This window comes from Pungitius pungitius, chromosome 5, assembly GCF_949316345.1.
Source record: "Pungitius pungitius chromosome 5, fPunPun2.1, whole genome shotgun sequence".
In the NCBI taxonomy this organism is placed as follows: Eukaryota; Metazoa; Chordata; class Actinopteri; order Perciformes; family Gasterosteidae; genus Pungitius; species Pungitius pungitius.
The window spans coordinates 2,300,391-2,316,765 of NC_084904.1; the positions used below are offsets into that span (position 1 = coordinate 2,300,391).

The 16,375-nt window shown below is 45.5% G+C and overlaps 1 protein-coding gene across 6 annotated transcripts in view; it reads left to right on the forward strand.

The window, feature by feature from the left end:
* Positions 1-16,375, forward strand: part of aopep (aminopeptidase O (putative)) — a 59,833-nt gene that overhangs the window by 40,307 nt on the left and 3,151 nt on the right. For all 6 annotated transcript variants that reach the window (XR_005121073.2, XM_037482038.2, XM_037482037.2 and 3 more), the window contains 3 exons: positions 9,044-9,160; positions 13,138-13,224; positions 13,312-13,460. Coding sequence is in view for 5 of the 6 variants with exons in the window: in XM_037482038.2 (XP_037337935.2) it covers positions 9,044-9,160; positions 13,138-13,224; positions 13,312-13,452 (345 nt within the window). In the remaining variant the exon portion in view is untranslated. The remainder of the gene's footprint in view (positions 1-9,043; positions 9,161-13,137; positions 13,225-13,311; positions 13,461-16,375) is intronic.

A 16,375-nucleotide genomic window follows, 5' to 3' on the forward strand; every position in this document is an offset into this window, starting at 1 on the left:
CAGAATTGATGACGTTGACAAGCTATTTCATGGCAGGCATAGCTGCTCAAAAATACCACTTAGGGCTTCATGACTTTCTGGGGAGCGCACCCATGCATGCTATTGCTCGCACACACACACACACACACACACACACACACACACACACACACACACACACACACACACACAGAGCGAGGGTAGCTTTTCACTGGAGGGGTCAAGAAGAGCATCTACACACATAAAAACACACACGCACATGTACACGTCCACGTATTCAGAATCGCAGAAGCGTTTTGTAGTGTCATTAAAGTGCAGCTGTGTTTGTCTTTCCAGCACACATGGAAAACCCATCAGGGACACAGAGAGAGAGAACAGCCTGCTCAATATGGCTGCTGCCACAACGCGTGCAAAACAAGCACTAATGTACAGTCCATTGTTCCCTTTTGGAGGCGATCCATCCGCAAATTTCCACCGTTTAATGCTATGCTATAAAAACAAACTAGCGTGCAGGTGGCGTAGTTGAACCTAGTGATGCTTTGGCCAGATATTTAGGGTAGTCGTGTTCAATATTGGGCTGGGCTTTGAAATGGAGCAGGCTTTTTAAGTGGTGGGAAGTGAATCAATGCTTTTCACATAAAACCCAATTTGGGCATTGCCTCAAAGCTTTCATAGGTGCAGAAGCTAATGTTGCGGTCGTGTGTGCGTGCGTGCACGTATGAATGCTGAGTGCTAAAACATCCGTCTTCCTTGGTAATGACTTGGGAGCCGCCGGCGCTCCTTTAGACGGCCCTGACACAATCAGCCTGGTCAGGCACACGCAAAGATACGATACGCACACACGCCAGTGTACGCAAGGTAAGGAACCCGCTATCCTCACAAGAGTCTCACAAAAGTTCGGTCTACTATTCAGACTGATGCACATGGAAGATGTTCAGTTCATACGGCAGGCGACGGCTGCAGCTCCCCGGGCTCAAATATCATGTTTTTCTAAACTGAGCGGTGGCCTTATCGTAGGGAAGAAATACAGAGGGATTGTCTTCTTGTGGTTTAAATGGGCTTTAAAGTAAACAACACGTTTTAAATTACTTTCCATCTGCTCTCCCCATTGCGGTCTCAGTGTGACGGTCTCCCTGACTCCATCTCCCTCCTGTCTCTGGTGTCTTCTGTCAGGCTCTAATATCTTCCTCTTTTTGCTTCCTGTGTGTGTGTGTGTGTGTGTGTCTGTTGTGCGATTCCACAGCTGTGTGTGCATGTCTGTCTGTGCAGCAGATATCTGGGCTCAATCCATCACACATACTTCTGTCGGCTCCAACCGCTTACAACCCAGCAAGGCCTGGAGTTCACACAGGAGACGACGCACTTCCAGTACATACTGCACACACACACACACGCACACACACGCGCGCATGCCTACAAACACCAAAAAAAAACAAAGATGTCCGTCTGTTTCAAACACGCTAACACGGAACGACACCCCGGGAGTCTCTCCCTGAACGCGACCTTTCCGTTTGACGGGTCTGTCTATGTTCGCCCCTCAATGCCGTCTCCTCCCTCCTTCTCTTCTCCCTCGCTGCTCCTCTCTTGCGTGTTGAACTCTGCGTGCCAGGGTTCCTCCCTTCTTTCCTCCCGCCACTCGGACTGGCTTTCTCGGTTAATCTTTTAACAGCAGTAGATGCTATCTCTCCACGCTGGAGGTCACCACCGGTGCATGTTTATGTTTTACCCCTATTATTGTTGTCATATAGCTAAACCCGGCTTGAATGAATGAATCTCAGCTGCCGGTGTTTGGACATGGGTGTGTGTGTGTGTGGGTGTGTGTGTGTGTGTGTGTGTGTGTGTATCCTGACATTTAGGAACCTAACCACTGAAAATAATGTGGTGAAATTGCCAGCATGCAATTGGATGAGCTTGCAATTGTGCTGTGACCTTTTTTTTGACATTTCGGTTTGTCTCTGTGCCTATTAACCCTAGTAATTATTATAATCAAGAGCAGCACACACCACTGATAATATTCATCCACAACCCCCTTAAAGTAAACCGTTTTTTAAATTTGTTATTCCCACCCCCACCCCCAGCCATAATATTTAGCCAGAACCCCAAAGCCCTTCTCACCCTCTCAGGATCAGGCCAGGACAAACGACATGAGGAAATGAAACCTGGGTGCTCTGCTATTTTCAGAGTCACATTTCATACGTCGATGTGTTCTTGGAGTAGCAGTAGTTTGTGATAACCGAATATAATGTGTCCGTGTGTGCGTTTGTCTTGAGCATCGGGCTCTAACCGAATTCCGACACACTGATGATTTTGGACAGAGACGTCAAAATATCCCACAGAATTTGGCTCTTGGCAGAAAGAGAGTCCACCGAGGCAGAATATAGACCATCTGAAGCTCTCCATGGACATGTGGAAAAAGCTATACCAGCAAGAACAAGAATATTTCTTTAAATTTGAAGTCGAATCATGAACAATCAGTCCCAATAAACATAAAATAACTGCATTTTCTAAGTCTCTGTTCTCCACAATCCCTTTCTCCTCAGCTCTCTTTGTCTAAGCTGATGTCCAGCTGTGTGGATGTAACACTGCAGTACAAATGCTGCAGATTTTTCTCTCTCGCACACAAACAGAGTCCTTTTGTTCTAGTCCGGTTTCAAAGGCCCCTCTCTTTCAAAGGCATACGGGCGGTGCAGAGGAAAAACACTCGAGATCCGGGTTCAATCCCCTGTTGTGACTCCTATTGGTGGTTTAGGGCACCTGCAGAGAGGCTAGTTGTATCGAATCGGGCCTGTTATACCCTTCAAGTGAAGCGTGTGACAAGGACGACGTGGCCCATGCCGGTCCGTACCCGCCCAGAACAGGACCAGCACGGTAAGTGAGGAGGAAGGAAATGTGTTTGAGGAGTTGTCTGTGTCTCCTGCGGGAACGGAACGGGAGGAGGAGGAATGGCAAGAGGGAGGGAGGGAGGCGAGGGAGGTGTTCACTGGAGACGGTTAGATTTGTGGCTCGCGTCAAAGCACAAAGTGCTTGAGATGAATTAAACTTGCTCTGTTTTGGAGGTGTGTGAATGGCTGTGAGTCACAGCGGCGATGAGTAGGAGAGAACACGTGTTAATTGCACGATCAATGCCAAATTGCAGGAATATAGAATTGGACATGACAAACACCCCCCCCCCCCCCCCACACCCGAACAAAGTGCTGAAACACGGTGAAGGGAAGCTATCCGATGAGCACAAGAATATCGCGCAGCATGCAGGAGGAAGTTTCACGTTCCCCGTGAACTTGGAACATGCACTTTGTGTGTGAGAGTGCCTCGTTCGCCCGGTGGAATCCCCCCTCGGGGCGAGTAGTCATTCCCTTCCGCCCGGACCCACTGTGTGTGTGTGCTTATTCAGTTTAACCCCTGACTGGGACCCCCGCGGTGACCCCACGCTGCTTTTGGATTGGCCGTGAATGCGTCGGCGAGGGAGCAAGACGGTGGGGGGTGGGAGGAGCAGCCACTACGCGGTGCCAGCAGCTGATCAAACGCGTACATTCATGCCAACGTTTATGGCCACAGACTTAAGTATTGTATGTGCATATGTGACGTGGCGTGCATACGGATATTTGTTACCACATTACACTTATGCCGGTGAAAATTCTGGCCACTTTGCCGGCTACGGAAGATGAGACAATTGATCCAGACGGTCATCGGGATTGCAAGGTCAAAAATTAAAAAAACTCTTGTGCCTCATTCTCTTTTCCGGCGCGTTTCTCTCGCCACTGTTCCCTATACGTCTCGCTTCCTGATTAGGTTTCACGATTGATTGCAACAGCCGGATCCACCCACACAAACACACCCTCATCTCGCTCTGCCGAGGCGTTGTTGGTCGTTGATTAAAGCCGTTTTTCCGAAATTGAAAAACAAAGCATGAATGCTGCAAACGAATAGATTGCAGATACAGTCGCGGCTTGTCATCGGCGAGGTCATCCGTCTGTGACCGGCGCTATCTGGGAGATCGTCGCCCTGCTGCAGCGGCAGCAGGTGTGACATCATTTGAGGAGATGGTAGCACGGCAGACAGCTCCATTTCCCCAGTTGAAATGTGACTCAAAGATGACCTTTCGGCGTCTCCTGTGTGTGTGTTTGTGCGCGCATCCGTGCGTCTGCTCCAATCCATTCTCCAAAATTGGTTTACAAAACCTTTGATGTCAGCAGGTCGTTTTATGATGTCTTTTTAGACCTTGTGCAGCAACAGGATTGCAAAATAACATCCCAACATTGTATGAATATATTTTTCTTTAGCCACTTATCATGTTTATAGGTTTTATGTTTATAGAGTCCACTCGTTACTGCTGTGCGCTACACAAGCACACACTACTGTGTGTGCTTATTTCTGAAAATTAAGGGAATACATCGTTTTTTTTTACTGAGAATTTAATTGTTACATTTACTTATGGGTTAAAAATGGTTAATATCTTTTATTATTTAAAAAATATATACAATATATCAAACTACAAAAAAGGAGAAGCTGAAGAGTGCTACTCAAGAGTTCCTTTTTTAAGAGTTCCAGGTTTTATTCCTGACCATCTGCCATGTTTTTGCCCAATACACGTCAACGCAGCTGTAAAGGGCAGTAACCTAATTAAAAGTATAAAGTATTTGCGATGCTACACATGCTGTCATCGGCTGTTGGGAGAACCTCAACCCGAGCCGGCCGCTGTAGTTTGATCAGACAAATGCTCGGGGCCCTTTAAAATCAAGTATATATAAACACGGATATCAGAGAGAGATATAAAGTGATCAGGGAGCGCCAGGCCACTCAAAAGAAGAGTGAAAAGGAGTTGGTATGGAGACGGGGGGGGGGAAGCAGACAGTCATGGAGACGGAGGGAGAGGGGAAAGGAGGCGGGTTTGATGGGAAGACTGAGTGAAACCGTAGTACCTGAGGCGTGGGCCGAGGCCTTTAGCTGCCGGTGCCAGAATGTGTTTTTACGAGCCTGCGGTCAGACTGAAATAAAAGGCAGCCGAGCGGCTGAAAGGCGTCCCCGCACTCACTCACATACACACGCATGCACGCACACCATTCAATGGCCTTTCACAGTTTGGTTTTATAATGTCACAGTTATCCAGTGTCTCCAGCCCTTATGATGCAGCGTGACTGAACAGGCGGCACACTCTCCTCAGTGGGGCGGGTGTAAGGAGTGAGGGGAGCGGAATGGAAGGAAAAGAAAGCTTTAGCAACACCTCTGTATTCCTTTCAACGGTGCCAAGGGCATAGAAATAGGTTCTCGGAGTTCTTTGGAGTTGTTATGCAGATTTTATGGTCAGTTAGTCCAATTGTTGACTTGTTTTACACATTCCCTCTGGGGTTGCTGTTTTTGTCCCTCTGTGTTATTTGTCTTTTCCACACAATTTGTCATTTCCAATTATTTTTTTTATGACCAGTAACTTTTAACACGTTTGGCTTTTCCAATTATTGTTACAAATAACCCAAAAGGAAATTGCGGTTTAACGCCATAATGCTTTAGAGCGTCTAGTAAGAAAAATGCTGGAATAACAGCAGCAAAAATGACCAGAAGAAAAAAGTACCGATGTACAACTTGATGTACGAGGTGATTCAGATCGCAGGATGCTCTCGTAGAGATGTGATGGGAACCTTGAAGGCATGTCGACCACAAGGTTCCGTGGCACAGAGGATGTGACGTAAGTGACAGATGGAGAAAATGGAAATACTTTGGATCAATCCAGTCGACGCACAAAGGCTCCCGGAAAAGGAACAGCGGCTCGCTCTTCTGTGTACAGTACGCAGATTGGTACTTGCTGCCGTTGCCATGGAAATGCTGAACAACTAATGGAAAGGGACGGGAAACTCTTCATGTTTTCTTTTTGCTCTTTTTTGAACAACCCTTGTCCGTCCTTCCACCCTCACAGAAGTGCAGACGAGCCCCGAGTCTCAGAGCTGCATTTGTTAAAGCCCGATCATTAAGTGCAGTCGTATCGCAATCAGGCCTCATCGCTTCCCGTCTCCACATTTGCACAAAAGGCTAAAGAGCTCCGATTCATCTTGTGCTCTGCGAACATGTTCCACAGCAGCAGTAGCATGACTAATGCTGCTTAGTCCCATGGTCCCGTACTCCCACCCACGTGCACTGAGACGCGCACGATCAAATAAAATGGAGCTGCTTCCTCCTTTTTGACTTTCTCCATTTCTCCCCCGCTCTCATGAGAGTGCCACGCAATGCACCGCACACACGCATGTACTTCTACACACACACACGCGCGCACACACACATGCTGCGCAATGTATACTTCATTTCATTTATAGATTGTGCTGGACATCATATCCTGTGTTCACCGTAGCTGTTTGTCTTTTCCTGCCGCCTCCTAGCGACGTAAACAGTCCGTATCTGTGCATGCATGGACGTATATGCAAGCGTGTGTGTGTGTTGTTCTATAGCGGATGAGGTCACCGTGTGAATGGGACATTTCGGGCTGCTCATTTCCCAGAGGTTCCTTGAAAGGCTCGACTCAATATAGAGCCGTTGACCCATGACAGCGGTTGTACCAGAGGGGGAGTATGTGTGAATTGTTTTAAATATTCGTCCCTGTATGAGTGAGGCTACAGGCGGTGGGAGTGTGCGTTTGTCTTGTTTATGTGAGACATGGAGAAAGACTGTGTGTTCTCTTTGTTGCAGCATTAGCATTCCTGAGCTTTGACATACAGAACGGGAATGAAATGCTTCTTTCGTGTGACCAGGAGATATTTTCTCAAGAAGATACTGGGATACGTTAGCCCCCCTGCAGTGGTTAGCTGCTTCCAGCAATGTACTATCAAGAGCTAATGTTAGAGTTCCCCATGACCCACGGTTTGTGTGTGTGTGTGTGTGTGCGTGCATGGCTCCACTCACTAATAGAAGGGTACTTTGGCCATGTGCAGTCTCCCTCTGTGTCACCCTCCCACACACGGATACACCTTCTCAACCACCTTCATCTACCCTGAAAAACATTTTCAATCAGCGGTGAAGTAAGATCTTGTTAAAAGAAGAGCCCCAAGGCAAGTCTCGAGCCTTTTGTAGAATGGGTAGAAGGTAAGGAGTTCGGTGAGTGGGTGCTTTCTTCTTTCTGAAGAAGAGTTTTAATAGTGAGCTGCACCAGATTCGAAAGCTAAAGAAATGCGCAGTTAAAAGTTTTGAAGAAAAGTGCGACATTTTCCACTGAGATGTAGTGTAGCTGAAGGGAAGGGAAAATAAATCGCATACATTTAAACTTAAGTGCAGTTTTTGAGTTAGTTTTGAATCCCCGTGGAGATATTAGATGTGAGGAGAGAGACAATCATTTATTTTCTGTTTGAAAATGATAATCACAATTTCAAATTGCTTTGTAATGTACCATCATTGACCTGGAATTTGTCTGGAGACGCTGGTGCAGACATATTGATTACCACCATAGCAACATAAGTACATACAAGCACAACAGGACCTCACAGGCAGCACAGATGGCTGTGCGTGCGTGCGTGCGTGTGTGTGCGTGTGTGTGCGTGTGTGTGCATTGTGCTGTGTTTTATGGCTGAGTATTCCTCACTTTTTTTCAAAGGGTGGTAGAGTGAAGAGGATCATGGGTGGGCCCAAAAGAGACGCTTTAAGAGATGGAGACGCCACTTCAGAAAACAGTCCGCCTTTGCAAAATGGAAGGAGGAGAGGACGCCGAGTCGGGGGAAAGTCGATAAGAGGGTGAAGGGCGAGACTGGATATCAGACTTTCCATAGAGTTAAACGATCGTGTGTGTGTGTGTGTGTGTGTTTGTGTAGCATTAATGGTGTTTGATTTGACCATTTGCCAGCTTGAGTATGGGTGTTATTCCCTCAGCTCCAACAGCTCCATGCTGAAATACTTCCTGATTTCAGGTCAGGTTGTTCCCAGCAGCGCTTCGGAGGTTGTTTACCAAAGATAGCTTTAATGAATAGGCTCTTTACAAAATATATACAATTCATTCTTTGCAGGATGTGTTTTTCCTGCGAGGTTTGTTCGTCTTCCTCCTCCTCCTCTGTCGCTTTCTTTTATTCCCCCCCTGCTCCCTCTCTCGGGCTCTGCTCAGTCACACACAGACACACACACTTCATACCTATTTTCACATCGGTCTCCGCTGTGCCGTCAGCCATTAATTGTGTCCCAGACTGGGACTCGAGAGAACATGGGTCTGTGATTGCTGGGTGTAAGTGGGTGGGGGGGGGGGGCGAGGAATGCAAGGCTGGGCACAGCTGTCTCCAGAGGAGGAAGTTGCTCTCTCGTATCGCTGCCCACATCCATCCTCAGAACAATCGTCCAAACTCAACTCTTGAGTGTTTTGATGTCCCTGAAGATGTTAGTCATTAGAAGAAAATGGGTTGTTTCCTTTCGGTTTAATTCAGGATAGCACAATCAGTGCAGGGACCAGTAAGAAGCAGTAGTGAGGCATTTCCTATTTCCTGACCACTGACCTTATTTTTTATAGATTTTTCGGCTCCCTTTTGGCTGCAATCAGGGTTTTAAGCTGCAATATCTAAACATTAATAAATATATAAATATAATAAATATAAATCTTGTTTTCCCTTTATTTACTTTCAATTTGGCAATATAAAAAAACGACAACTTCATTGCTTTGTTTTACATTTCTCTCTGCCCTTGATTCTAATCTTAATATTTTCCTGTCATCTTTCCTCTTTGGTCTATTTTTTATTATTTCCCAGTTCACTTGTTTTTCCATATTTATTTAATTGCCTTTTCAGCTCGGTTTTATTATGCTACCGCTCTCTCCGTTTTAAAGCCTTCATTAATTGCCTGACTTATATTGATGCATTTTTTTTCCCCAGCACTTTCAATAAAATGAATAAAACTTTCAGATTATGAAATAGACATAATTGTGTTTGAGAACATTTCAACGCATGCAATATGTTAATTATTTTTAGTCCGTTTAATAGTTTGAAACTGCTGGTGCAAGGGGGGGATGTGACTTTCCTTCCCTCATAATATCTAATTATATGTCTGGATATATTTTATGAGGTTGTATAAGTCAGCATTATGGATTCTATAACCCGCTTTGTCTCCTCAGATGACGTCGGAGCAGCTGGTGATGCTGTTGGAGCTCCTGCTTGAGGAAGAGGAGCTGAGCGGGGCAACGTTGGAAGCTCTGAGGAGAACTTATGACTTACCGAATCAAGACGCTGAGGTAAGACCACACCCTCATCAAAACGCACATGCAAATATTCACACACACACACATGCTCAGACAAGTGAGCATATGCATCCGAGCTTCTTGAGCTCCTCCAATAATGAAATGTAGACGGTTTCCTCTCACACCGCTTGGTGATGTGCACTAAACTCTGCTGTAATAACAGCTGTCTCCTTTACAGCCACCGTTACTGACCAAATCCCACAAGTATTTGCTTGATGTTTTAGTACTGTGCAATGTTCCTTAATGGTAGTATTAACGGTGTTTGTGAGAGAGTGTGTGTATTTGTTGTATGTGTTTGTGCTTTTTTTTTTACTGTAAAGCGTTGCCTCTCAGTACAGAATCAGAAGCCACGTCGGCCCTATTTTTTCTTATTAATTATAGGAGCTGTTTTGTTGAGGCCGTAATGTATATAATTGGGCTCAGATGTTCTTTTGAACGTGGCCAATTGAGCTGTTATTTTATGGAAATTCAGACATCTAAAGTTAGACATTTTTATTACATTACAAACTCACAGTAAGGCCACTTGTTCAAGTTCTCCCACAAAATAAAATAGTTGCGTCTAACTAAGTTGTTTCTCTCACGTTATCAGCTAGTCTAGTCTTTTCTATTTTATTTTATTCTGCTTTCTTCTTGATGTTACTTTGTTGCATTTAATTGAAGTACTTAACCTTGCGGTCAACAAAGCGAGGCCACTTTGCGCCTGGCCTCAGGTCCAGCTTTAGATTTCGCTCTCGTTTAGTGCGACTTCCTGGCGTATGAAAGCAGATTCTCATCTGCAATTTCCAGGAAAAACTTCCAGTGTTTGCTAAAAATACTCAGGGCCATTATGCACATAGTCATGCATAGAGAGAGACACACTCTTTCTCTCAAACGCAAACGTATACACTCCCGCACACACCTGCCTCAAGGCAATGGTCCTGTGCTAATGTTAGTAATCGCATTCACAGGAGGTTAATCACCTCCATCTCTCCTTATAAATGTGGCCATTTATTATCCTTTCTTTCTTTCTTGCTCTCCCTCACCGGTCTGATCTTATTCTTCTTCTCCCTCAGCTTTTCTTTGTCTGGTAATGTATCCTATATAGATATAGATCTGTTTGATGTGGACTGAGAGTGATTCTCGTGAGCAAGTAATGTGTTTACTCGGAAAGCCTTGTGTTAAAACACAACAAAGATTGTTCACTCGATTTTACAACTGTGTCCTCAGTGCATTCAGTCAAAATCACCTCAATGAGGGACATTCATGATTTGCTTTTTAACTAATTGAATGTATACAATTCATAATGTATATACGATACATGTATATAGAATGTACACATTATACCTTATTGCAACCGAATATGGTGCTATAAGCACAGTATGGTGTTAAAATACTCTTTAACCACCTAGTAGCTGAACACTTCTCCCCCCAAGCAGCAGAGACAAGTTTATAGAGATAAGAGAAAGATTCTGTGTGGGATTTGCGTGAGCGTGTACACGATACTGCAAGGAGATATGTGGCGGGCCAGCAGCGTGCGTGCAGTGGGACTGCTCTGTGACCCACCATGACGATCAGTGCGGGTGTGAGCCTGTGGGCCAGAGCATGTGCTTGCATGTATGAGAGAGAGGGAGAGGGAGAGGGAGAGAGAGGGAGAGAGGGAGTGCATGCCTCTTCCCATTCCTCTCTCCTCATGTGATGCAAGATTCTAGTCGTTTCGAGAGCGCATTTCTGATTGAGTAGGAGCGAACACGGATGCTCGCCAGGGTTAGGCTGACTCCAGACTTCACTGGAACACATCGACGCCCGCTCCACAATAAGGTGAGAGATAGAGAGGAGTTATGGTAAACTCTGACTCGTGACTCAAACAGCTCCTAAGGTGAAAAAGACAGTTGATTCATTATTTTACAGCTAATGAAACCTCAAATATTTCATAATCTTTTAAAGTTGAATAGAATATAACCCTTCTCAACTATACATTTGCTAGTGTAGAGTGATCTCCTAACGGCCACTTAGAAGGCAGGTCTTCTCCACAGAATGGAGCATATGTTAATTGTTGAGTGGAAGTCATAGTTGAAAGAAAACATTACGGTGTTTTCCCCCAAAAACACAGAATACACTTACACGGTGACATTGCATCTTCACTTGATAAATGCTCTTGCGGCGTTGTCTGGTATGATCTTTGTTGGTCACGGTGAGCGTGAGCGCACACGGAGTACGTTAGTGCGGGGAATTAGTAGAAGGAGTGCAGTAGTAAATGAAGGAATGTCACCGTGTTATTGCATGTGCTGTCAGAGAGAGAGAGAGAGAGAGAGAGAGAGGCCCAGCAAGAGGAGAAAGGGAGTAAAAAAAAAAAAGGGGGGGGTAAAGAGCGGTGCACCGGGCAGCTGCTCTGCCCCCGGGCCCTCCCCAGGAATGTAACCCAGTGCAGGAAACAGCTGCAGGGGCAACGCGGGCCAGAAGGGCAGCGCTGGCACCAGAGGGTACGTACTGTGCACGCTGGCGCACACTCCTACATTTGTGAGTGCAGACGCACACATCCTTGTTCCCATGCGTGTAGGACAGCACGTAACGCTTAACGTGCACTCTTTGTCTGATTTGGGATTTCTGCAGCTTTCCAGAGTTTATTTGGTAAGTCACAGGCGTAATGTGAGGGGGATCCATTGAGCATTGCTCATTTTCCATTCTCACTCTTCATAAATGGATGGCTAAAACAAAAAAAGCAGAAACTCCTATTGGGCGTGTGAGGCAGATACATTTGGCCCCTTATAGAGTTCTACCTTAAAGGGAATCTCTGTATAAGCACTGTAGAAATTCCCAAAGCGTGTTTGCTGTAGTCTCTATGGGACAAGTTTATTATCTTGAGTGTGTGGAGATAGTTGAGAGGAAAGAGGAAGGAAAGAGGAATACCCACAATGAACCACTGTCAGGCTTCAAAGTAGGGACGGTGCTGTCAAAGATTTTTCATCTACATTTTTTTTTTTATCACTCTTCCGTCTCTTTTATCGTCCTGTCGGTCGCCTCCACAAGTCCGTATCCATGTGCACATGCACAGTGTATCCTCCCACACACACACACACACACACACACACACGTGCACGTCCATAGCAGATGATGAGGGACGATAGCTGAGGCGGGGACAGAGCCCGTCTCTGATCTCTCCTGTAACCGCGGCAACAGAGCTCCAATTGATCCTCTGGGAGAAAGGCCAAGCATTAGCTTTCACTCGGATACACACGTACAGTAAAAAATAAAAACATTAAAAGTACTCAGTGAACATATGTATGCACATTGTCAGAGAATTAGATGGCACTTTTAGACATGAGATGGTTTCCTTTCCTTTCCTTCCAGCTTTGTCGGAGGAGTAGTTTGTCTTTTGTTACTGGCATCGAGGGAGACCTGTTCGCATTATTACATGTCGAAAACATTTTGCTTCCATTTTTGCCAACCTCTTGAATATTACATTTTCTACATCAAAGGTCCGATCCAAAATGAATAAATTCATGTTTTAGTTTCAGATTCCATTTAGGGGGACATATTATGAAAATTCACTTTGATAGGTCTTTTACAGGTTAATGTTGAAGAACTGCTGGAGGAAAACAACATTTTTTTAATGATTCTTCTAAAGAAAAATGAATATTTAATACTAATTAAAACAACTTGTTTGGCAGTTCCGGGGTCAGACGTCCTTACATCGCCTTGACTTTGATTCTCTTTGCATCTTTCCCCCATGTCTGGAGTGGAAAATATGCAAATCTAGCGATATTAAAGCTGACTCATTAGCTTTAAGACCTCAAAAAGGTTGTTTTGAGCACATCTGTTTTAGGCGGGCTGCAAAGAGTGCCCTTAATAATGATCCTTGTGGTATTTTGAATAAAGTATGTTTTCGACATTTCATTTCAGACCACAAAGGACCAAATCAACTTGTGGTAACAGGGCATAACGTGGCTCCTTTTAATAGTTGGTCCATATTGTTCTTCTGTTTGCGCTTCCAGGTCAAACATCGCTGGTGTGAGCTGGTGGTCAAACATGCGTACGCTCGGGCTTACGCAGATGTGGAGCACTTCATGGTTCACAACCAGGTGAATGGCCACTACTGCTGAACATTAGAGCTGATAACATGACACACGACACACTTGAAGTACTTTATTTTCTTTGTGTTGTTGTAGGCCATGGGTGTGTATCTGTACGGGGAGCTGATGGTGCACGAGGACCCCGAGCAGCAGGCTCTGGCTCGTCGTTGCCTGTCATTGGTCCAGGAGGAAATGGACCAATCAGCACGCAGCGTGGTGGAGGAGATGATCCTCTAACATTAAAGGTACAGCTTCATTCACGTCGTTTCATTTTGTGTCCTTCTAGTCAGACTAAGAAGGAAAATTATAGATTTTCACCTTTTTTTGTCATTTTCAACACCACATTATTGTGGTCGAATTTTACTTTTATCCCAATTACGTAAAAAGCTCATCAGAAAAGTAAAAATGCATGTGTCTAGTTTTTTACTATTCTGTATTCTATTTCCATTTTTTAGATACCTTCCCACATTAAAAGACAGTATTCCTATTTGATGTAGGACCTTATGTCAGAAGTAAGGTGCAAAGTCAGTGGTGTATTGATCCTGTTTCCATCTGCCCCAGCGTACAGATCCACACTAAATACCTAGTTCACCTATTCTGGACATTCCTTACTGATCCCAACGAGTGTGTGCGATTGATTGTGTGCGCGTCTGTGCACATGTGTGTGTTTGTAGAATGGGGCCTTTTTGGTGGTTTCACAGCAGCACCATCAGATGTGTTTGTCTGAGAAGGAATTTGGGAATGTGTTCCTCAAACAAACGAGAGAGGAAAGAAAGAAAAAGGCCGAGGACGGGTCAGCGAGCTGCTTCTGCAGGGCGACTTTTACTCGATTTCAGGGGATTTTCATAAAGATGAGCCTGAAATTTCTCCTATGTGTGCAACGTATGAGTGTGTATCCATAACACCAATTATCACGCATTCAGCTTGATGATGATTCAGAACAGTGAGGGGTTCATTGTGTCCCACTACATGAAGTTAAGAGAGAAAATGCTGGTTTAGGCAGACGGACAGAAATGGGAGCAAGAAGACCGATTCCTCTGGAGCTGCTGGTCTTTTTCTAACAGTCCTGTTGACAATAACGTTTAAATATGTAAGGCAGGCATTTACACATATTTGCTTGACAACTTTGGCAGAACATTGAAAAGCTGATTAAGAAGCTTGAACATCTTTTCACTATTAGTTTGTAAAGCAGTTCATGCAGATTACATTTACACAGAATTACTTATTAAGTGTGTCGCCTAATGGCTTCAATATTTCCGGATCAGTGGGACCGACACCATCCCAAACCTTTTATGTTGGCACTGATTCATCCAGCAAACCCCAAATACAGCAGGTACAGGGTTAAACACGGCGCCTGTGACCTTCGTCAACACAGGCCCCGTCAAAATGAGCTGCTAAATACTTGTCCCGTCAACCTGAGTGATTTACAGCGCTAAATCCTTTTTTTAGGCCGTGACCAAGCCCCTACAAGACAGGCTTTTATCTTCACACACACACACACACACACACACACACACACAGCTTTATGCATTTGTGCAGGATGTGAAAGGCTTTCTAGACAAGTCCTCGGCATCTGGCTCAGTCCTGATAAATCTATCTGACACACACACACACACACACACACGTAGCGCCTATCTGTCTGTGCCTGAAGATCTTCTGCGGTCATCCTTCACCCCCTCCACACACCTCCCTGTGGAGCCTCACCACAAGTTCAGGAGGACTGAAATGAGCGAGGCTAAAACCCCCTAAAGAAAAGAATACCAGAAGAAAAGAAGCATTTAGAGATTTATATCCTATAACTTATACTGTAACATCCCAAACAGACCCTGGTGAACATCAATGGATCACGCTGGTCAACTGAGCTCAGGTCCACATTTAACTTCAATTAAAATGATGGATGGACCACCTTCCTCACTGCGTTTTCATATTGCACTGTGGGGAGATGGATTGATGTTTTACTGCTCATTTTGTGTGCTCCAACCATCTTTTCTTAAGTGGAACAGGCCTCCCTGTACCCTTTACACCCCCTCTCACACTCTCTCACACACACACACACATACACACACACACGCTACAGTGGGATTAGGCGGAGGCGGGCCGAGAGGGTTTTAACTGAAAACAACATGTCTGTCAAGGTGCTCTCCCTGCTCTGTGTATTTAAACCTAAAAAGCACAACCCTTTAAAGGAGAAGGGTGGTCTCCCCCTGTCCCCATTTCCCTCCCTCTCACTCCCCCGTTCTTTTCTTCCCCCCCCCCCCCTGTACATGCCTCTGGAATCCTTCTTGATCCGCTTAATGAGGGGCATATCGCCGGGTCAGCCGAGCGTGGCGAATTGGAGAGGAGGAGGAGGAGAGGGGCAGCCAAGGAAACAGTGTGAGAGAGAGAGAGAGAGCGAGAGCGGCACTGAGTATCAACAGGTCCGCTCCTTCACCGCTGCGCCCTGGTGGCAGACGTCAGGGAGCGAGTCAAGGACAGGCCGCGTTAAGACATTTTCATTTCCAGGTACTGCAGGGTCAGCCGCGGACTCCACGACGCAGTGGGAGCAAGAAAAAAACAACGAGGGAAGGTGGTGTCCTTTCATGTCTGGGCTGTGAGGGTTCCTGGCGTGCTGATTTGTGACTTATGATAAAATCACATTGCCAGGGATTACCACACAGCCCTGACCCAGCCGGCTGCCATGGCAACCACAGCCTCTCTTACACACACACACACACATTCATTTGTCCCCCTCCACGACTTAAGAGAGTGTTTTATTTTGTTTGAGTTGATGATGATTTGGAAGCACGGGGAAAGAAACAGATGATCAGAGCGTCTTGATGGTAGTGTTTTTAAAGTGTGTGTGTGTGTGTGTGTGTGTGTGTGTGTGTGTGTCAGTCCTCCAGACAGGTTCTTTCCTCCTCTCTCCAGCCAGGCACAGAGCTTAGCTGATTGGTGAACAGTGATTGATTTCCTCTTTGTTCACAGTGGCTAAGTTCTGCACCTGAGGAGAGCATGACCCAGACGAGCAGACAAAGGAACACCATGATTGCGTGCGACAGAAATGCTCTTTTAGGGTTTTACGGTGGCGGCTGTGTGTCTATTTGCACTTTGGTGTGAACACGAGACGGTTGTCTTGCTTTTGTTTCACTTTTCCGCCTCATTCTCTTCTGGCATTTCACTC